The following is a 22,415-nucleotide window of genomic DNA, read 5'->3' on the forward strand; positions in this document are numbered from 1 at the left end:
GTCATGCCGGCATGCCCCAGCCCCTGCGAGGAGGAGGAGGTGGACCTTCCGCATCAGCCCTGCAATCACCCCCACAGGCATGCAGCCTTCCCCCTAACTCGCCTGCCCTGCGGCCCGGGTGGACCGGTGGGCTTCATCACCTGTTCCCAATTTATCCCCTACACAGCACGTGAAAACAGCCCTTCATGCCTCCAACAGACGCCAGGAGATTAATAAAACAAAAAGATGCCACGCAAGATAGATGCTCTGGCAGAGGCCACTACCTTTTTCTTCCGATCCCGGGACCGTTTGCGGTGTTTCCTTTTTTTCTCAGTCTCTTCTTCAGCATTGATTTCTAAATCCCTGTTTTTCTTTAACTGGGAGGCTGCATGAGCCATAATGCATTTAAAAAGAGCTTCTCAAGCACGCAGGGCTTCCTCGTAGAAGGTGATCTCCTCGGGCACCTTTAGCCAGGCTTACGGCAGCATTCCAATCACTGGAGAGAAACCTTTGACCAGAATCAGGAAGACATGCAAAATGCAAAAGATGCTGTAGAAGCTGAAGCTTTTAAAAACCCCAAAGACGGTTACCAGACTTCATCCTCCACCTTCCTGCACCTGAACCTTTACACGAGAGTGCGGCCATCGTAATGCATTTATCGTAGTGAGAAAGGCAGCTGGGACAGAGGAAGCTGTATTATGGCTGTGTCCCCTGCCACCAGCTGGAAGTGTCTAAGTGATTCCTCGGAAGGGGGAATGCTGCAAAGGATGCTTCTCTGAAGGGAAAAAATCCAGAGTCACCACACATGCAGGAGCGAAAATCCAGTACTAATTCTGAAAACCTATTTTAGAATCCTTCGAAAAAAAGACAGAGCTGCAATTTATACATCACCACTAGTTCTGCACCGAGCATAATTTAACCCGTAATAGAATGGAGCCGTTCCTACTTGAGTTTTAACTGCTGATGGGGACAAAACACATAAAATAAGATTTCACAAAATGCACTACATTTCGCTATGGAGATCCTGACCACATTACAGGGGAAAACAATGCATGCATTGCTGGTCTCAACAGTGCGTCCTTTATGCTGAACTATGGGCCTAAATGCATTTTATGGGAGAGGACTACAGAAGGGCCTGTTGTCTTTTAAAAACAACACGCTGATTACAACACATCATACAGAAAGGCGTGAGCATGTTGGTGTATGGAACAGATGCCCAATTCAAAGGAGTTCCCCAGGACTCTCCTCTCATGTGGTCCACGGGTCGGGTGATGGGCAATCTGGGCAGCGATCAGGGTTTCGGAGACACTGACATGGAGATCTGGCTTCATGTTAGGGTTTGCTTCAATCACCTTACTATTTTTGCCACCTGAGTCCCTGCTGACTGCAGCCTCTGAATATTCATGATGGAGAAGTGAAGCAGCAGTTGCTCTCCGGGCCTGCTGGGGTGGCTTCTGCCAGGACACACACTGGAAGAAATGGCCTAAGTCAGGAATCATGTATACACACAGGGGATTCACATGGGTTTAGCAAGAAATGGCTGAATTGAATGGTACACGGGATGGACCTAAAACACTTGAGCCCTGGTAGGAAACCCTAAATGCACCAGGAAAATGAGCGGGGTTGGTGGGGGTTAGAATGGGAGGCGGTGCGAATGGAGATAATGTTCCACTGGAAAGACTTTGTATGTTTGCTTCCAATACCATGAGGCTGTGTCCGTGTGCTTCTTCCAATTCAAGAAGTCTGTAACTTTAGAGATTGGTCCTTTTGGCTTTGCAGGGCTGACGGCTAACGTGCGTGAGAGCTGGAGCAAGAAGACCAAAGGCACCGCTTGAAGAGCTGGCTGGCATTCTCCGGAGCTGTTGTTCGACTGCTTAATAAAGAACCTCCAGTGTGAGCTCCTGCAAACAACAGCCACTCACTACATTTCAGACTTGGAGATCAAAGACCTTCCTCCCCATCCCCCTGTAGGGGGCTTCTTGACCCTCTGGTGGGCAATGATAGACAATGGGAAGAGAAAGATGGCGGGTGCATGGCTTTCTGGCCCTGTTATGAGTGAATGTCACACTCCTCTCCCTGTGACTCCCTGTGAACCACTAGAAAATCACATGGGTCAAACCATTCCCAGAGGCCTACTGCGTGTGCTGGGGGCCTACTGCATGCACTGATGTCCATGGGCTGCTTCCCCACACAAACCATCTCCACGTCTGGAAAGGTTCTCCCTTGCCTACCAAACCATCAGCTGACAAAACAGAGGAGAAAATGAAGGAGGGGAATGAAATGAGACTCAGATCCAAAAGTGATAAATCACAGTTGGATCTTAGTAATAAAAATAAGTGGTTTTTCTACCAGAATAATTTTTTTTATTGTAATAGGAATAGATGGGATGGAGGAAAAAAAATAAAAATTAGAACTTTTGTATAGTCTCTCCTTATATAAAATATCTTGTACTTTTGAGGAAAATTCATACAATTTCCTTTCCTTATTTTCAGCAAGTGGACCCTTTTTTCTTCCTTTATAGACACTAATGATACTTTAATTAAAATATATTTATAAGTATCCCTGATCAGAGTAACCTCTTTGGCTGGGGCTGTAAAGCTATACTTTCCCATTGATCTCTATCAGCCAAAGCATTGTTGGAAATTAGGAAATCAGGCCACAGGTTTTTTTAAAACTAGAATCATTCTTTGTTTCCCCCAAATTACTCAGAAGTTGAGAATCCATCACAACTTTAATGTTGCCATAACATACATTTTGTGTTATGCTGGATTTTGGAGTATCTCAGTAAGTTGTTAACCCATCAAAAATAAATTCTAAGGCTTGTTTAGATTTTCTTTCCTACACAGCATGTGGGCTTTTGTCCTCCATTTCTAAGCCAGAAGAACTTTAAACAGCAATACCACCAAGGAAAGCAGCCCTGTGAGTCTGTGATTTTGATTGTTATACTGCTAATGTCTTAGTTCTTTTCTCCCTTCCCAGCCTACATCCTGACAGGTAACTCTCCAGCTTCTTGTGTCCTTATTCTCCACAAAAAGGCATTTATGCATGATAGCCACAAATACTAGGTGTTTCCCTTCCCAACCTGAATTGACAGTTCTATCAATAATTCTAGAACGCAAACTATTTATAAGAGCTGAAAATGAAACACGAAAATAATTTTTAAAAACTTGAGTCTCTGAAGTCTATGAAGATTCATAAAACTTTTCCACTTAAGTCTCAAGAGTTTGCTCTCTTCTATAAGGTTACAGAATTAGTATGAATCTTCCAAGGAAAACAGAGGGCGCAGCGGGTACAAGAGTGTGTCTCTGAGCAGGGTGGCCAGTGTCTGAGAATAGGAAGGAAATGCAAGGTCTGGTTGCATCAATTACCACCCACATATAGGGGAAGTTCTCCAGTCGCACTCCTTGACACTGGCCGTGAGGATGTACTAGACAGAACTTATACAGGATGAGGATGGCCTGGGCATGGAATGTCAAAGCTGTTGAAAGTTAAAGAAAGACTATTCTTAAGACACTTCTCTCTAGGGAAGCAGGGGAGGGGAATCTGTTCTGGTTTAATAAAAGTTCCAGCTACAGGAATTCCTAAAGCATCCTTTCAAAAATAAAGTAAAAGTGATCTTTCAAACTTATTAGCAGCAGAAATTCTTCTTTGACTATGTCCTATAGGAAAGGCAATGATAATCAACATAACAGCGAGCCACTTGGAGGAATTAAAGGCATGGTATCCTAGCACCCCGCTTTATGTCCCCATACCCTTCCTGCGGAAGGCAGCTTGGCCAAGCAATCTGAAAACCCAGCATCCTGCAGCAAGGAGGAGTCCTGGCCTTTTCCTTGCTTGGACCTTAGTTACCAGAACTTAGGTCAAAAACTCTCCTTACGATTCTGCCCCAAATAATTCCTGATTTCTTACCAGAAGTGACAAATTTTATTCAGAGCATTACAGCATAAAACTAGTACAAAAAAGTAAAACTCAAACTTTCTAGCTTGGCACTGGGGATAACGTTTAGATCCCAAATAATTTCAAATCCGGGAACCAAAAATCTGTAACTGACTGAAATCCCACTGAAAACAAAATCAAGTCAACTCATTAGGATGTTTTACAGGCTTGAGATGCCAGTGAGGGGGATTTTCCTTCACAGTTTAAGTGAAGTTCCTTACACCCTGCCAGGATTTTGAGACCAACTCTACTACTTCAGCCAATTAGTAACTTGACCCCTCTGGTTGTCATTCTATATCGTGTCTCCACAGTGGTGAGCTGTGTGGACACACGAACAATGTACACAAGTTCTATGAAGAGGATACTGTCTCTTGGTCATTTTGAAGTTACAGTAAAAGTGCCCTTTGGAAAAAATGTTACACGGTGATGTGGAGAAGGGGAAGATGGGGAGTGTGAAGAAAAATGGAGGACGGAAAACAGAAAGAAAACAAATGAAGAGAGTGTTCTCCCCTGCCAGGGAGGCTGTACCTTCCCAAACCCACCCCGAGTTCTCGGTAATAAGCGAAGTGTGTGTTTTGATGGAACAAAAACTGTTCGTGCTGCACCCACTTCCGTCTTCTCAGAAGTAGAGCAGGCTCACCATATGAGTCAAAATATTTTTCCTTCACAAAGAAAAATGGATCCATCGTCATTTCATTAATTTTGGCATCCTAGATAAAGATGATGTCAAGAGACCTTGAGCAGGTTCTGAACAACGTGGGGAACAAGAAAGAAAACAAGCACTAAACCTGTCAATGGTTATACGTGACAGAAAAAACACCCTGGAAAATTCTCAACTCATAGTCACAGATTCGTCTTCATTTTCAGATTAGACACATGAAGTGCAAAAGAAAGAAAGAAAGAGAAGGAAAGAGAAGGAAAGAGAAGGAAAGAGAAAGAAAGAAAGAAAGAAAGAAAGAAAGAAAGAAAGAAAGAAAGAAAAGAAAGAAAAGAAAGGAAGAAAGAAAGGAAGAAAGAAAGGAAGAAAGAAAGGAAGGAAGGAAGGAAGGAAGGAAGAAAGAAAGAAAGAAAGAAAGAAAGAAAGAAAGAAAGAAAGAAAGAAAGGTGAAAAAAAAAGAAAACAAATGACTAGCTGGACCACACTGAAAGACTGGTGGTCCTTCCACACCATGTCCATGCTCCGTCTGCCCTCCGTCATCCCTGGAGGAGATGGTCCAGCCAGCTCCATGGCTTGACCTCAGTGCTGCAGAGCCGGCTGGCCTCAGGCTGCCAGCTGCTTCTGCCACCACACACGTGCAATAGGGACGGGCTTCCCCAGGTGTCTCCGCCACAGCCACATTGGCAGGGAGGAGGGGATCCCTCATTCAGCATGGAAGATCCATGCGGGCACATCCTGCTCCCTCTCTGACCGGAGGAGTAGACCAGCGGTGCCTGGCAAAGCACTGAGCGGTGAGCAAACAAAGCATACTGAACAAGTCACTTCCTCTTGAGGCCCTGTTCGTACAGAAGGGGGTGGCTGGACCAAAGGACTTCAAACCCACCCTCTCACGAATCCAAAATGCTAGGACTTGAAGGGACAGAAGGTTGTGGGTGTGTGGAAGTAAAGGGAGATGCAGAGGAAAGGTATACTGAAGAAGAGTTTGTGATCTGTGCTGGTCCACACAGTAGCCACCAGCCATATGTGACGAGTGAAGCAGGACTAGTATGTCTGGAGAACTGAGTTTTAAATTTAAAAACATACTCAATTCAGGGGCACCTGGGTGGCTCAGTGGGTTAAAGCCTCTGCCTTCGGCTCAGGTAGTGATCTCAGGGTCCTGGAATCGAGCCCCGCATCGGGCTCTCTGCTCAGCGTGGAGCCTGTTTCCTCCTCTCTCTGCCTGCCTCTCTGCCTACTTGTGATCTCTGTCTGTCAAATAAACAAATAAAATATTAAAAAAAAATAAATAAAAAATAATCTAGGATAGAGAATACTATAAAAAAAAAAACATACTCAATTCAGATACACACTGCAGCGTGTTTGGAACAATCTGGATATGGGAATCTGCTTTTCCAACTTTAACTTTTATTGGAAAAATACAGATCAAGTATTTCCAATAATTTAGCACCCAAATTAAGACATAAACTAACACCGGATTGCAAGACTTAATACTAGAAAAAGCAATGTAAAATTCCTCAGTAATAACTGTATACATTGAGTCATGTTGAAATGGAGCTATTTTGGATATATTTAATAAACTACGTTAAAATAAATTTAACTTTCTGAAAAGATCTTTCAATGTGGCTATTAGGAATTTGAAATTATATGAGAGGCTCACACTACAGTGTTTGTCTATATAAAGAGCTTATACTAGCAAAAAGAGCCTAATTTGCCAGACATGATCTTCCCAAAGCAGATACTTCTGCAAACGAGCGAGAGAAGACACTCAACAGTCAGTCATTATGCTTTCCATTTGGAAAGGCGAAGCACAAAGAGGTAGTATGTTCCCAGGCGCCTGTGCTAAAAGAACCATTCATGCACTCATGGACTCGCCCGTTCACCTGTTGGTCACTGTGTTCAGCACCTGGGACACACAGATGAATGGAACTGGTTGCTGCTCTCAAGTAGTCAATGGGGGAGAGAGAGAGAGAGAATTCACCCAGCAATCCCAGATGTTGTGAAAGCAGAGATGGGCATGTAAAATAGAGCACAGAGATCAGCTCTCATAAGACTGCTATCTTGGCCAGCCACGACATCTCTCTTCACCGTTGAGAGAACTTACAATTTCACAATTTGGTCCCTCACGCTCTCAACACATAGCCAACTGCCCATGCACTGAGCAGGTCGTGTGGGATTTCCCTTTGCGGTCCAGGAGCTGGTGATACCAATGCAGAGTAAGACCGAGGAGGCCCGAAACTCTGCAGCTTTTACTCTTGTGAGTATGGGACAGGAGGGTCAACAGGCAAGCAGATGCATGAAGAAGAGAATTTCAGATAGTAACAACACGTGTTGTGAAGAAAATAAAGCCATGCGACCAAATTCCAAGTGACTAGGTGGGGAGTAATTGCTCATGCTCTGCTTCTTTCCATCTTGGACTCTCCAGGGAAAACAAATCAAGATGGTGAAGAGACAACGGAGATGAGTCTTTCACTGTATTAGGGTAGTGATTCCCCAAAATAAGCTCTAAACTAAGACACCAACTGTGGTGGCTGATGGCAAATGTGAATGCTTTCTCAAGTACTGTGTGCACTTCAGATATATTCACTACTAAAGATAAACAACAGATATGCTCTCGTATTGCTTATCCCCTACACCATCTGGAAAATCATAGCTTCTATCACCTTTTATTAACTTATGATTAAATAACTATTCCAATAAGATTGAAGGAGTATGGGGCGCCTGGGTGGCTCAGTGGGTTAAGCCACTGCCTTCTGCTCAGGTCATGATCTCAGGGTCCTGGGATGGAGCCCCGCATCGGGCTCTCTGCTCAGCAGGGAGCCTGCTTCCTCCTCTCTCTCTGCTTGCCTCTCTGCCTGCTTGTGATCTCTCTCTCTCTCTCTCTCTCTCTCTGTCAAATAAATAAATAAATAAATAAATCTTTAAAAAAAAAATTGAAGGAGTATGTAATCCACTCTGTAATAAATTTTCCCATGCACCTTACAGAGATAAATCTCATTTCGTAGCCAAACGTAACATTCTAGAAAAGGAAACTCTTTAGATATTGTTATTTAATGTTTATACATAATCATATTTGAAGAGGCCCAAAGGAAAGATAATGCAAGCAAGCAAGCAAGGCAAAATAGCTCCTCCCCTAACTTTGCTACATAGAGTTGTAAGACCTTAGAGAAGTCCCTTATCCTTCCTCAGGATCCCCATACCCATAATAAAGGGAAAGGAATTCTAGGGGCACCTGGGTGGCTCAGTGGGTTAAAGCCTCTGCCTTCAGATCAGGTCATGATCCCAGGGTCCTGGGATTGAGCCCCACATGGGGCTCTCTGCTCGGCAGGGAGCCTGCTTCCCTCCCACCCTCTGCCTGCCTCTTTGTCTACTTGTGATCTCTGTCAAATAAATAAATAACATCTAAAAAAGGGGGTAAGGAATTCTAAAGTCTCTCTCCCAGACTCTGTGATGACAAAATACAATTACAATAAGGACGCCATGATGGACTGATGTGTGCTTCTACTGTGGGTGTGTTCTGGTCAAGATGTAAGAAAAGTAAGTCTACTTTCAAAACTTTTCTCTGAAGAGGAAACTAAAGGTCAAAGGTACGAAAGAGATAGGATCTGAAAATTCAGGAATCTGCTGGCCTACTCCATGATCATTTGCTAACACTCTCTATGAGGGATGGAGTGGCACACAAGAGGAAGCAAAGGTTCTTACTTTTAGAAAATTTTTCATTGACTCATGAGGCCATAAACAATGGCCAAAGGTAGTATAGTAACAGCTAAGGACTATGCCAGATGTTGTAAAGGAAATTGGTCAACTATTCACACTACAACTCACGTCATCATTTATCATACTGTGGACCATATCAATCATGCAGAGATTTCTACCTGACAAAAAAAGAAAAAAAAAATTTACTTTCTTGGATTTGGCACTGACTTACTGCCGTAGAAAGAGCTACATGCAAAGTTTATAGCCTTTTCTTCTTGTAAGATGGAAATAACAGCATCTGCTTCTTACTAGTATGTTTCAATAGCTAATGTTTATGAAAAAATATGATCATCACAGAAGACAAAACAGTTACATGTAAACACAAGGCATTACACAGGGGCTCCAAGTGAATTTAGGATTTGTCTTCTTCCTACCTGTCCTACACCTTGGTTAAGTCTTGGTACGTTTTCCCTCTCATGTTGCTTCAGAAGGCCACTTATAAATTAGACTAATTAAACTTCCTGTTGTATGTTTCACAACTTTGTACCTTTTTACCTGTCCTTTATTATATCATGTTAGGGTATCATCACAAGGGTTAGTAAAGTCTGAAAAAACAAACAAACAGATTCATAAATACAGAGAATGGCCACAGGGGAGAAGGAGGGAGATGGATAAAATAGGTGAAGGGTGTTAAGAGGTACAAACTTCCAGTTATAAAATAAATAAGTCATAGGGATAAAAAGTGTAACACAGGGAATATAATCAATAATATGGTAATAATTCTGCATGGTGACAGATGGTAACTAGACTTATGGGGGGAGCACTTTGCAATGGAGGTAACAGTTGACCCTTGAACAGCATGGGGGTTGGGGTGCCAACCCCCTGCACGGTTGAAAAATCCACCTAGAACTTTTGGCTCCCTCCAAACTTAACTGCTAACAGCCTACTATTGACTAGAAGCCCTACCAATAACATTAAAAGTGGATTACCACGTATTTTGTATAGGTATTATACACTGTATCTAACAATGAAGTAAGCTAGAGAGAAGACAGTGTGAAGAACCTCATAAGGAAGAAAAATACATCTACAGTACTGTACTGTGTTTATCAAAGTCTGCAAGTGGACCCACGCAGTTCATACCCGTGTTGTTCGAGGGGCGACTGCGACCGCTGAATGGCCATGTCGCACCCCTGAAGCTAACAGAATATTGTCATGCCAACTGTACTTCAATTTTTTAAAAAGTGAAGCTTGGATATTCAAAATATTATGTTTAAGATATAGGGTTATACGTATGGAGAAAATAAGTTATGAGGCCTTTTTTAAAAAGATCAGAGTTGAAAAGAATTTTCTTATCCTTTTCCAATTTCTCTTTTTAAAAAAAGGGGGCAGGGTAGAGGATAGATCTTTTCAAATATGAGGAGGTGTGTGTTCAGGCAGATTTCCTCCTACTCATTTTTTGTATTTTCCAAGGTAGGGGTCGGCAAACGTTTTCGTAAAAGGCCAGATAGTAAATATTTTGGGTTCTGCAGGCCAGATGGTCTCTGTTGTAGTTACTCGACTTTGCTATTGGAACACAAAAGCAGCCAGAGACCACAGGTAAATACGGGAATGTGGCTAGGATCCAATAAAACTTGACTTATGGATACTGTAATTGGAATTTCACATAATTTTCACGTGTTGTCAAGGATTACTCTTCTTTTGAATTGTTTTCAACCATTTAAACAGGTAAATACCATTCTTAGCTTGTAGGTGAATCAAAAACAAAGTTGGATTTGACCAAAGGTCCAGTTTCCTGACCTCCCCCCTCTTCCAAGGCATCACTGTTTTGAGGGTTTCTGAAAAAAGAGTGAATGGACACTACTCTTCAAACCTGATGCTTGGCATATTTATGTGTATACACATGTACATACATATACACGTGACCGTGTGTATATTTGCAAAAGTACCCATGGGAATCTACCCTTTGTATCTGAACATAGTCACTGTCAATTTGAGTCACAGAAAGACATATTACTATTGGCTTTTCTAACCCATGTAACAGACAATCAAATTTCTTTATTAATTCACTCATTGACAATTATTTTTTGGTACCCCTCTTCCTGAAGTAGCATCACCCTCCACATGTCTTTATGACACCCAAACTCAATAAGTGCTCAGTAGTACAAGAGAGAGAGAACAATTTTAAGTAGAACAACGGACCTCATACGTACTTCCATTTGAGGAGCATTTACCATAGAGCGAGGCTTCAAAGAGACCCAAACCATGATATTCTCCATGTAATGTGTAGGCCACATGGTTCACTATCTGCATTCTAGTTCCTCCCCAGGGTAGGGGGAGGGGAGAGGAAGTTTCATGTTTTATTTGTAATTTACTATTATAGTCTATGTATTCCCTACCAAGTGACTTCAATTCGTTTGTAGAGCATGAATATACAAATATTTACGGAGTCTCTGCTTTATTTCTAATACTCTATGAAAACCTAATAGAAAATTAAAGAGAAAATGCATAATTTTTTGTTTTTAATATCCAAATGATTCCAGATGTACACGCTTATTATTGGCATTATTTCACTAAAGGAACTACACTTGGACATTTGTCAATAGTTAATGAATGGTATGATTTTCAAACAATTAGCTGGCAAAGATGTGGATGCTCTGGAAGACAAGCTTAGAGCTATGATCTCTGAGGATTTCTTTTTTTTTTTTTTTAAAGATTTTATTTATTTATTTGACAGAGAGAGATCACAAGTAGACGGAGAGGCAGGCAGAGAGAGAGAGAGAGGGAAGCAGGCTTCTTGCTGAGCAGAGAGCCCGATATGGGACTCGATCCCAGGACCCTGAGATCACGACCTGAGCCGAAGGCAGCGGCTTAACCCACTGAGCCACCCAGGCGCCCTCTCTGAGGATTTCTATCTGCTCTGAAAAAGAGTGGATTGTCCTTTAAGAAACATATGATAGGTCTGTTCCTCTTCTTCCAGCCCCAACCCCCTCATTCCCCTCAACACATACACTCAACTGTTTTTCAGAGAAAGGGAAAGGCCAGATGGTTTTGGGGATTAGCACTGAGGAAAGGCCCAAGTTTCACCTCACAGTTGTTATTAAATTCTACTGTGGACTGGCAGGGATACAGAATTCAGGTCATCTGAGAGCTCTTGGGGAGACTTGGTCCGTTTCCTAATGAGCAGGTGTTGAAATGGAAAAAGCTACCTATACAAGAGCGTGGCCGGCACAGAGCTGCTCCGGGTCCCAAGGTATGCAGAAGCTTCCCCAGAAATCCTCCCACCCCAGAAACTGTGGACTTGACTCTGCACACCCAGATGTGTTTGGGGCCTGCCCGTGGCATATGAGATACAACACCTCAGTAATGTTTTTTGAATTGTAGTCTATCCTGCAAGAGGGGGTGAATTCACAACACTTGGCCTTACTTTAAAAATTCTCTCCAGCATGTATTTAATGTAAATCTAATTTAATTTGGGTCCCACAAAATTTCAATACCCCTGATAGACATGCTGGTGCATTACAGATGGCACGCTGCTTTAACTATTTCCTAGATGGAAACTGGTCCCAAATAGTCTAGTCAATGAAAATAAAATATATATCAAAATCTTCAATATAGAGGGGTCTTTTTGTTTGGTTTCCTTTTGTAACCATAGTACTAAAATCTAGTAAAGTTTAGCCAATCAGCGCTAATAGATTTACTAAGTAGAAATACCAATTTACCCTGTCAGGTCGCTGAGCAGTTAGGAAAGTAAAGCACAGAATTATGGCTAGCATTTTAACACAGATCCAATACCTGTGTCTATTTTTAACTATGACTTTCCAGCCACCCGAATTCTTTTAAAGACCTGGGAAGCCATGAATACTGACTTATGAGAAAGGAATATGAATGCTGGTTCTGCTTCCAAACAAAATATTTTTGTTATATATTCTTCTATGTCTTTTTTTATGTCTACAAGTATTTACATGTAAGTATCTTATCAAAAATACAATCCCACAAATAGCTTCATAATCTACTTTTAAATATATATCAACTAACTATATACGATGAATATCCAAACGGGTCACTAACTACTCTTCTGTAGCTTTCAAATGGTTGTGTAGTATTTCTCGTGATGAATCATCATATTTTTAAAAATCAACCCCATTCCATTAGACATTTAGATCACCTCCAATTTTTCCATGAGAAAAATAATGCTATCAATGACTACTCTTTTCACTTGCTGAGTTCACACATACATAAGTAATGCAGGCTAAACTTCCAAAAAGGTAAAACAAATGTGACTTAACAGCAAGATGTAAATATATACTCACAGATTGGTAGAATTAAACTGGACTTGCATTACCACATGTCCTACGTTACTTACATTTTCTGTGTCCAAGAATCGCTCTATTGACAGACAAGATGAGAAACCCAGAGAAACGTATTACCTGTGCTAAGATAAACTGCTTACCTTTCATACTACCCACAGTTTATCTTTAGCTGAGAAATATCTAAGACTTAACCTATTTTTAAGCCCCAAATAAATATGTTAATTTTCACCAGTGCCACACTTTGAATTCTTAAAGTATTATGGACCAAAAAATAGCTTGAAACTTCACTGGTTTGGGGTTGTGCTGATAACCAAAATATGTAATTATGTATAAAACAAAAACAAAAACAATCACAATCTTCCTATCTGTTAATGGGAGAAAAGACATTGCTTTTGATTAGACACCAAAAAACTTAACGTTCTGTAAATTTCAAAAGGACGCATGAAGATTGTTGTATCGCAATACCGATAAGACAACTAGTCACATAAAATTTGCCCATAATAGTATACCATAATATGTGATAAATGGCAAAAATGTTTCTAATTCTCCCCTGCCCAACATTCATCTGGAATTGGGGGTGAAGTCTATTTTTCAACCTTGTAAATCTGGGTTGTTCTTGTGACTTACTTTGGTCAAAAAAATGTGGATAAAAAGCAATTCTGTCATATCCCAAAACTAGTCCTCAAGAGAACTTGCACATTTCTATTCTATCCAGGAACACTGCTGAGCCAGTGTACAGGCCTGGCTTAGCCTGGTAGATGATGAGAGAGGTGTGGTGCATTAGCCGCATTTCCCAGCCAACAGCCACCCAACCCCCAGAGGCAGAGGACCCCTCTGTGAACCTGCCTGGACTCTAAGAACTTCCTAGATGATCCTAGCTCGAATGGCCTACTCATAGATAAATAAATGTTTATTATTTTAATTTACTAATGTTGGGGTGGCTTGTTATGTAGCACAAATAATTGATACCAAAAAAGTCAGAGAATACAATTTACAAACACTATGAATAATTACTAGGGACTAGATGTTCAAAGATAAGTGAATATTATGAATAACGGTGCCTATAAATTGAATATTTAAATGAAGTGGACAAATTCCTCAAAAAAAATTTCAACTTACACAAAACTGACAAAAGAGGAAAAGGGAAATCTTTAGAGTTGTTTTTTTTTAAAGAAACTAAAATCATATAAAATCATACTACATTAGAAACTCCATACCCATATGGTTTCACTGATGAGTTTTATCAAATTTTTAGGAAAGAAGTATCAATATTATCCCAACTCTAGAAAATCTGAACACACCAATAACTAACCAAACTGAATCAGAAATTTAAAAACTCAACAAACAAAAGCCCTAGACCAAATGGATTCACAAGCAAATTCTACCAAATATTTAAAGAAGTGTTAATACCTACTCTTCTCAAACTATTCCAAGAGACAGAAGAGGAAGGAAAGCTTTCAAGTACATTCTACAAGGCTGGCATTACCCTATGAAAACAAAGACACTACGAAAGAGAAAACTACAGGCCAATAACCTTCATGAACATAGACACAAAAATCCTCCACAAAATATAAACAAACTGCATTCAATAATACATTAAAAAGATCATTCATCATGATCAAGTGGGATTTATTCCAGGGATGCAAGGACGGTGCAATATTTACAAATCAAAATGGTACACCACATCAACAAAATGAAGGCTAAAAATCACATGATCATTTCAATAGAAGAAAAAGCATTTGACAAAACTCAACATCCATTCATGACAAAAACTTCAACAAAGCATGCTCAGAGGACACATACCTCAACATAATAAAGGCCATATATTAAAAACTCACAGGGGCACCTGGGTGGCTCAGTGGGTTAAAGCCTCTGCCTTCGGCTCAGGTCATGATCCCAGGGTCCTGGGATCGAGCCGTACATCGGGCTCTCTGATAGGCAGGGAGCCTGCTTCCCTTTCTCTCTCTCTGCCTCTCTCTCTGCCTGCTTGTGATCTCTCTCTCTCTCTGTCAAATAAATAAATAAAATCTTAAAAAAAAAAAAAAAACCTCACAGCTGACATCATACTCAATGGGGAAAAGCCAAAAGCTTTTCCCTCTAAGATCAGGAACAAGACACTCTCACCACTTTTACTCACCATAGAATACTGGAAGTTGTAGCACAGTAATCAGACAAGAAAAATAAATTGGTTAGGAAGAAGTTAAACTATCAGTATACATAGCAAGCGCTAAAGACTTGACCAAAGAACAATCAGAAGCAACAAATAGATTCAGTAAAGTTGCAGGACACAAAATATATAGAAACTGATTGCATTTCTATACACTAATAATGAAGTGGCAGAAAAAGAAATTTAAAAAATAATTCCATTTACAATTGTACCAAAAAGAATAAAATATCTAGGAATAAACTGAACCAAGGCAGTGAAAGACCTGTGTACAATGAAAACTATAAAACGATGATAAAAGAAATTGAAGGCATCACAAACAATGGAAAGATATTCCATGCTCATGCATTGGAAGAGTTAATATTGTTTTAAGGTCCATACTACTAAAAGCAATCTGCAAATTCAATGCAATCTCCATCAAAATACTGACAGCATTTTTTACAGAACTAGAATAAATAATCCTAAAATTTGTGTGGAACCACAAAAGACCTCCAATAGCTAAAGCAATCTTGGGAAAGAAGAACAATGCTGGAAACACCATGATTCCAGATTTCAAGATCTACTTCAAAGCTGTAGTAATCAAAACAGCTTGGTATTGGCACAAAAACAGACATGTTGATCAGCGGAACAGAGAGCCCAGAAATAAACCCAATTAATCTATGTCAAAGGAAGTGAGAATATTCATGGGGAAGACAGTCTCTTCAAAACATGGTACTGGGAAAACTGGATAACTACATGCAAAAGAATGAAACTGGACCACTTTTTTTTTTTTAACTTGTAGGGGTTTTATTATTATTATTATTAACATATAATGTATTATTTATTTCAGGGGTACAGGTCTGTAATTCATCAGTCCTACACAATTCACGGGACTCACCATAGCACATACCCTCTCCAATGTCCATCACCCAGCCATCCCATCCCTCCCAGTCCCCTCTGCACTCCAGCAACCCTTAGTTTGTTTCCTGAGATTAAGAGTCTTTTATGGTTTGTCTCCCGCTCTGGTTTCGTCTTGTTTCATTTTTCCCCTCCCTTCCCATATGATCCTCTGTCTTGTTTCTCAAATTCCTCATGTTAGTGAGATCATATGGTAACTTGTAGAGTTTTTTTTTTTTTAGTTTTTTAATAACATATCATGTATTATTTGTCCCAGGGGTACAGGTCTGTGAGAAACTGGACCACTTTCTTACACCACATACAAAAATAAACTCAAGATGGATTAGCGACCTGAAACAATAAAACTCCTAGAAATGAACCTAGGCAGTAATCAATTTGACACTGGCTTTAGCAGCATTCTTCTAGATAGGTCTCCTCAGTCAAGGGAAACAAAAGCAAAAAATAAATCATTGGGACTACTCTAAAATAAAAAGCTTTTTCACAGCAAAGAAAACCATCACTAAAATGAAAAGGTAACCTAGTGAATGGAAGATGATATTCACAAATAATATGTCTAATATGGAGTTAATATCCAAAATATATAAAGAACTTACAAAGCTCAACACCAAAAAAACGCCCAAATAATCCAATTTAAAAAATAGGCAGAGGACCTGAATAGACGCTTTTCCAAACAAGACATCCAGGTAGTCAACAAACACATGAAAAGATGTTCAACATCACCCATAATCAGGGAAATGCACTTCAAAAATACTATGACATATCACCCTACATGTGTCAGGATGGCTAGAATCAAAACGACAAGAAATAACAAGTGCTGGAAAGGATATGGAGAAAAAGGAAGCCTTGCACACTGTTGGTAGGAATCTAAGCTGGTGCAGCCACTGAGGAAAACAGAACTACCATAAGATACAGTAATTCCACTACTCAGTATTTACTCAAATAATACAAAAACACTAATTCAAAAAAAATTACTATGATTACTGAAGTATTATTTACAAGAGCCAAGATATGGAAGCAATTCTAGTGTCCATCAATAGACGAATGAATAAAGAAGATGTAAAATATACAAACATACACACATACACACACCTACCCCTAGGGCATTACACTAAGTGAAAAAAAGTCAGAGAAAGACAAATACTATAAGGCTTCACTTATATGTGGAATCTAATCAACAAATCAAGTGAGAAAAGAAATAAACAAAAAGCAGAAACCCATAAAAACAGGAAACTGACAACTGCCAGAGGGGAAAGGAGTCAGGAGATGGGTGAAATGGGTGAAGGGGAGTGGGAGATACAGGCTTTCGCTTATGGGATGAATAAGTCATGGGGATAAAAGGTAAAGCACAGGTTATATAGTCAATGGTATTGTAATAGTGTTGTATGGTAACAGGTGGGAGCTACATTTGTGGTGAACATAGAATAAATAGAATAATGTACAGACTTGTTCAAACATTGTTATACTCCTGAAACTAATGTAACACTGTGCGTCAACTATATTTCAATAAATATACATATATATCACACCAAGTGTTTTGGAAAATAGAGAAGGTAGAGACACTTGGACTCATTTTATGAGGCCAGCATAATCTTAATAACAAAGTCTAACTGAAATTAACAATAAGAAATACACAAAATGATCTCTCTCACCAAGATATATGCAAAAATGATTTAGAAAATATTAGCCAGATCAAATTTAGCAATAGAATGAGTTTATTGCAAGATTGCAAACCTTCATAAAAGCCAATGAAGACAATGCATCACAATAGCCAATAAAGAAAAAAAATCAGATGACTATTTCAACAAATGCAGACAATTCATTTTACAAAATTAAACCCCCTTATGATATTTTTTAAAAATTCATTAAGTTAGGAATTAAAAGAAAATTGATCCAATCTGATAAAAAAAAAAGTCTATGAAAGACCTACAAAAGCCATTATATATAATGGTAAAATACTGAATGTTTTCCTCCTAAGAGTAAGAACAAAGTAAGCATGTTCACTCTCACCACTTCTATTCAACATCATACAGGAGATCTTAGCCAATGTAAATTGTCAGAGAAAAGAAGTAAAGTCATAAAGATTGGAATGGAAGCATAAAACGGACTCTTCACAGATGACATGATTGTTCCCATAGAAAGTTCCTTGGGAATGTACAAAACAGCTAGAACTAATAAGTGACTTGAGCTTGGTTTCAGGATAAAAGATCTATAAACAAAAATCAACTGTATTTTATATGTTGGCTGCCAACAATCGGAAAATAAAATTCAAGAAAAAAAAGAAAGAAAAAAGAAAAATCCTACTTTTGAAAGCACCAAAAATCACTAAATGCTTCAGAATAATTTTGCAAACATTACTCTACACTCAACATGGGGCATGAATGCACAACCCCAAGGTCAAGAGTCACATGCTTCACCGATTAAGCCAGCCAGGAACACCTACTTAGGAATAAATTTAATAAAAGACATGCAAGACCTCCATATTTAAACTATATTGAAATCATTGCTGAGAGAAATTAAAGAAGATCTAGATAAATGTAGAGATATACCACATTCATGTGTTAGAAGTCCCAACATTGTTCAAATACCTATTTTCCTCAGATCTATAGCTTCAAAGAATTTCCAGTTGTAACTTCACCAGTTTTTAATAGACAGGCTTACTAAAAAATTCATAATAGAATAGAAAGGACCTAAAATATCCAAAGCAATCTTGAAAAATAAAAACAAAGTTGGGGGGCGCCTGGGTGGCTCAGTGGGTTAAGCCGCTGCCTTTGGCTCAGGTCATGATCCCAGGTCCTGGGTTCAAGCCCCGCATCGGGCTTTCTGCTCAGCAGCTTTCTCCTCTCTCTCTGCCTGCCTCTCTGCCTACTTGTGACTTCTCTCTGTCAAATAAATAAATAAAAATCTTAAAAAAAAAAACAAAACAAAGTTGGAAGACTTACCCTACCACCTTAATGTAAGATTTACTATAAACCACAATAATTAATAGAGTATGGTACTGGTGCTAAGGTAAACAGAGAGATCAACAGAACAGAAATAGACCTACACTCACATCTTTGACTTATTTATAATAAAGATACAAAGCAATTCAATTGAGAGAAGAAAGTCTTTTGAACAAATTGTGCAAACTGCATACCCATATAGATAATGAACCTCTATCCCACTTCACCCTATATCCTAGAAATAACTTAACTTTACCAGATACTTATAAATGGCCAACACATAAAAGGCTGCTTGTCATTATTAGTTATCAGTGCAATACAAATTAAATCCACCATGAGATACCAATACCATCCAGCTGGAAAGGGTAAAGTTAAAAAGACGGACACAAACCAAATGCTGGCAAGAATGTGAAACCACCAAAACTCCAATAAGTTGTTGGGGGATGGAAGAGAGGGGGTGAAATTGTACAACTGCTTTAGCAGTTTCTTATAAGACCACACTATGAATCAACAATTCCAGTCCCAGAGGTTTACACAAGAGATAAAAAGGCATATGTTCACAAAAGACTTGTACAATAACGTACACAGATTTAGTCATAATAACTCAAAACCAGGGACAGCCTAGGTATGGATCAACAGATGAATGAATAAACAAACTGGTGCATTCATACAATTCAAGTTACTCAGCAACAAAAAGCAACCAACCACTGTTATATAAAACAGCACACAGAATCTCAAACACATTATGCTGAGGGAGAAATGCCTGTTGGGAGTGGGGTGAGATGGGAAATGACCGAGAAGGGGCATGAGGGAGTTTTCTGGGGTGATCATAATGTCTTATATCTCAACCAGGGTCCCTTGTAAAATCATCAAAGGGTACACTCAAGTTTATACATTCCACAGTATGTACATTTTACCTATAAAAAAAAAAGTAAACACATTGATTGCCAGGTAGGTAATTAAACTGGTGTGCACACCTTACTTTGAAACGCATAAAAAATAAGATGGAATAATGAGTGGAGAGAGATTGGTAGATAGATACACAGGTAATAAAACATAGAAAAATGTTAATTGTGGGCTCTAGGGGGTAGGAATATGCTCATTGATTGTATAGTTCTTTCAGCTTTTTTATATATTTGAAAATTCTCTTCATAGCATGTTGGGAAAAAAAACTAAAACTGATACTACAAGGTAGACAGACCACTATACAATTTCTATACAATTTTCATATATAAGAGATTACTTTCTTACAACTCTGCAAATACATATGAGGCCGGCATCAACTGTGTTTTACAACTTAAGATGCTGTCTCATAAAGAACCTTGCCCAAAGTGTCAGGGTAGTAAACAGTAAACTAGTAGATGTTTTCATAAAGGGCCAGACAGCAAGTATCTTAGGCCATACAGTCAATGCCACAACTACTGCACCCTGCTTTTTGTAATGTGAAAGCAATCACAGGCAATTTGTTAATAAATGGGCATGGCTATGTCCCAATAAAACTTTATTTACAAAAACAGGCAGGAGCTAGGTTTGGCCCGGGAGTTATAGTTTGCTGATCCCTAGATGATAATAGAAGTTTTTTCAGTATAGAAGTTATAGAAAAGGATTGATTTTAGAGTCAGACTGACCTTGTTTTATATACCCCAGGGTTACAGACATTTCAATTAGGTAACTCTTATAAAGTAACTAGCATAGACCCTGTTTTAAAGCAGATATTTAACATGTTTTTTCATTACCTTGTCTTTTTCTCATTTGTTATTTTTGCCACCATACTTCATGTCCTGGATGAATTACAGCAAGAAAAACAAGCTGCTTAATGTTGTTCGACCAAATTAATAAACCATAGTAGACTTTTTGTTCAGTAAATCTCTAAACGGTTGCACTGTCAGTGAAAATGCATGATTGTTCCTGCATTTTCTATGCTAATTTTCAGATAGAAATTCACTGAGGCCCTCCAGATTTTCTACCCTGTTATATCACATGGAGGTCTCAGTCACTCTCCCCCATTCCACACTTGAGTAAACAAATTAAACTGCTTTCTCTCAGGCCACTTCTCTAACCTGCATTACTTCATTTAATCCCTGGTGCTAAACTGTGTGTCCCTCCTATAAAAAATCCCACTGAAAATGGAACTTCTTAAGTGTGTGGTGTCTCCCTCTTATCTTTTGGCTTCTCTTCAAACACCTTGAAGCAACTGAGGCAGCAAGATGCTAATAATTCAAATTTATTCCCTTCTATAGAAATGTGAAGATGCAAATTACCCAGCCATCTCTTACTCAGTATGTCAGTGGGCAAAGTTGCAAGGGTATAGCCACACATTAGGTTACAATGTTTCCTCCACTTTCACTAATGGCTGCCTAAATAATACCACAGTAATTGGAGACCCATTAAATGAGCCTTTATTATGTGCCAGACAGTCTGTTAACCGTTCTATTCCTCCATGCACACATTCATTAGTGTGTATGAAATATTCACCATGGGGCAGGATTAACATAAATTATCTAACGAATCTATACCAAAGTCATGTGAGGTAGGTGTCATAATTTCTGTTTTCCAAGCTGGGTAAATTAAGGCTAAAGAGCAATTGCTTTCCCAGTGCCCCCTTGACTGGGGAGTGGCTGAGCTGCCATCTAGCAGGGAACTCGCCTTCTGGAGTCGTAACAAGTATCGGGAGAGCATATCTGAAGTCACCTGGTTTGTGTGTTTCTGTGTTGCTTTGCCCTTTTCCAGCATAGTCGTCCTGTCTCTGTAAAGACCGGGTCCAGGAGGCGCCCTCCCTATGACCGCCCCCCATCCTCCCACGCTGCTCTTCGAGCCGTGGAAGACCAATAATTTCTGTAGCTTCTTACCCGCAGCCCCCACCACCATCTGTGCAGGCAACTCATTTCCCAGCACAACCCCCCTGCAGGATGGTTTTTTGTTTGTTTGTTTGTTTTGTTTTGTTTTTTCACTTTATTCCCGTCTTCTCTGGAATTCATCTGCGGAAGGCAAGAGACTCGGGGACTCCCCCTCTTATGAAACACTCCCTCTGCGTGGAACTTCGCCATGACACGTCGGCAAGCGGCTCGGCGGAGGCAGGGCTCTGCAGGAGTGGCGCCGAAGGAACGAAGGCATCAGCCTATGAGCTCCTTCCGAGAAGGAAGCGCAGTCTGGTGCGCCCTCGCCGCCCGCTGCGGCGCGCAAGAAGAACACGCCAGGCGCTGGGGCTGACGGTGGCGCAGTGCTCCTGCAGCCGGGGCTGCTTCTCTTGCTTTCTTCCCTTCTTGCCTCCAGCCAGGCTTTGGCACTAACTCGGGTGCTTCTGGGCAGACTCCACCTTCTCAGATGTGCTTCTGAGATCAGCTAATAACACTGGGTACATTAATTAGCGACAGTGACGAGTTCAGAAAACAAACAGGCGCGGGGCAATGCTATTATTACGTGGCTTTTGCCCAACACTGTTGTCCTCATTAAGCAGGCAGCGATGTCAATATATCTACGAAGGAAGGCAAAGTAAAATCCTACTGCAAGTTGCCAGCTGGGCTCAAATTCCTTTTTCCTGAAACGAGACATCCCTACAGCTGCGGGGAGCACTGCAGCTGATTTCTCCCCGCCCCCCACCCGCCGGTTTCTGAGTTTGATTTTTTTTTTTTTAAGGCTCTCTTCCCTCCTGTAGCCATGTAGCCTCATTTTGCCTTGCTTGAGAGTTAAGTTTATGAAACTTCCCAAATAGCAATTTCTCCAGTTCTAGAAAGACCAAGAGAAAAACGACAGTATGATTTTAACCTCTCTCATCAATTGGGATGCACAGTTCTTTTTTGAAAGGAACCCAGTACAAACATCCCTCATATATCACATTG

General features: G+C 40.1%; 1 protein-coding gene across 3 annotated transcripts in view; it reads right to left on the reverse strand.

Moving 5' to 3' along the window:
- Positions 1 to 22,415, reverse strand: part of ANK3 (ankyrin 3) — a 675,546-nt gene that overhangs the window by 334,265 nt on the left and 318,866 nt on the right. For 2 of the 3 annotated variants that reach the window (XM_047703616.1, XM_047703615.1), the window contains exon 1: positions 264 to 818. The exons of the other annotated variant lie outside the window; for it this stretch is intronic. In XM_047703616.1, the coding sequence (XP_047559572.1) occupies positions 264 to 377 (114 nt within the window). In that variant the 5' untranslated portion in view covers positions 378 to 818. Of the gene's footprint in view, positions 1 to 263; positions 819 to 22,415 lie in introns of those variants that run through there. 3 annotated transcript variants of the gene reach the window in all.

This window comes from Lutra lutra, chromosome 14 (assembly GCF_902655055.1).
Source record: "Lutra lutra chromosome 14, mLutLut1.2, whole genome shotgun sequence".
NCBI lineage: Eukaryota > Metazoa > Chordata > Mammalia > Carnivora > Mustelidae > Lutra > Lutra lutra.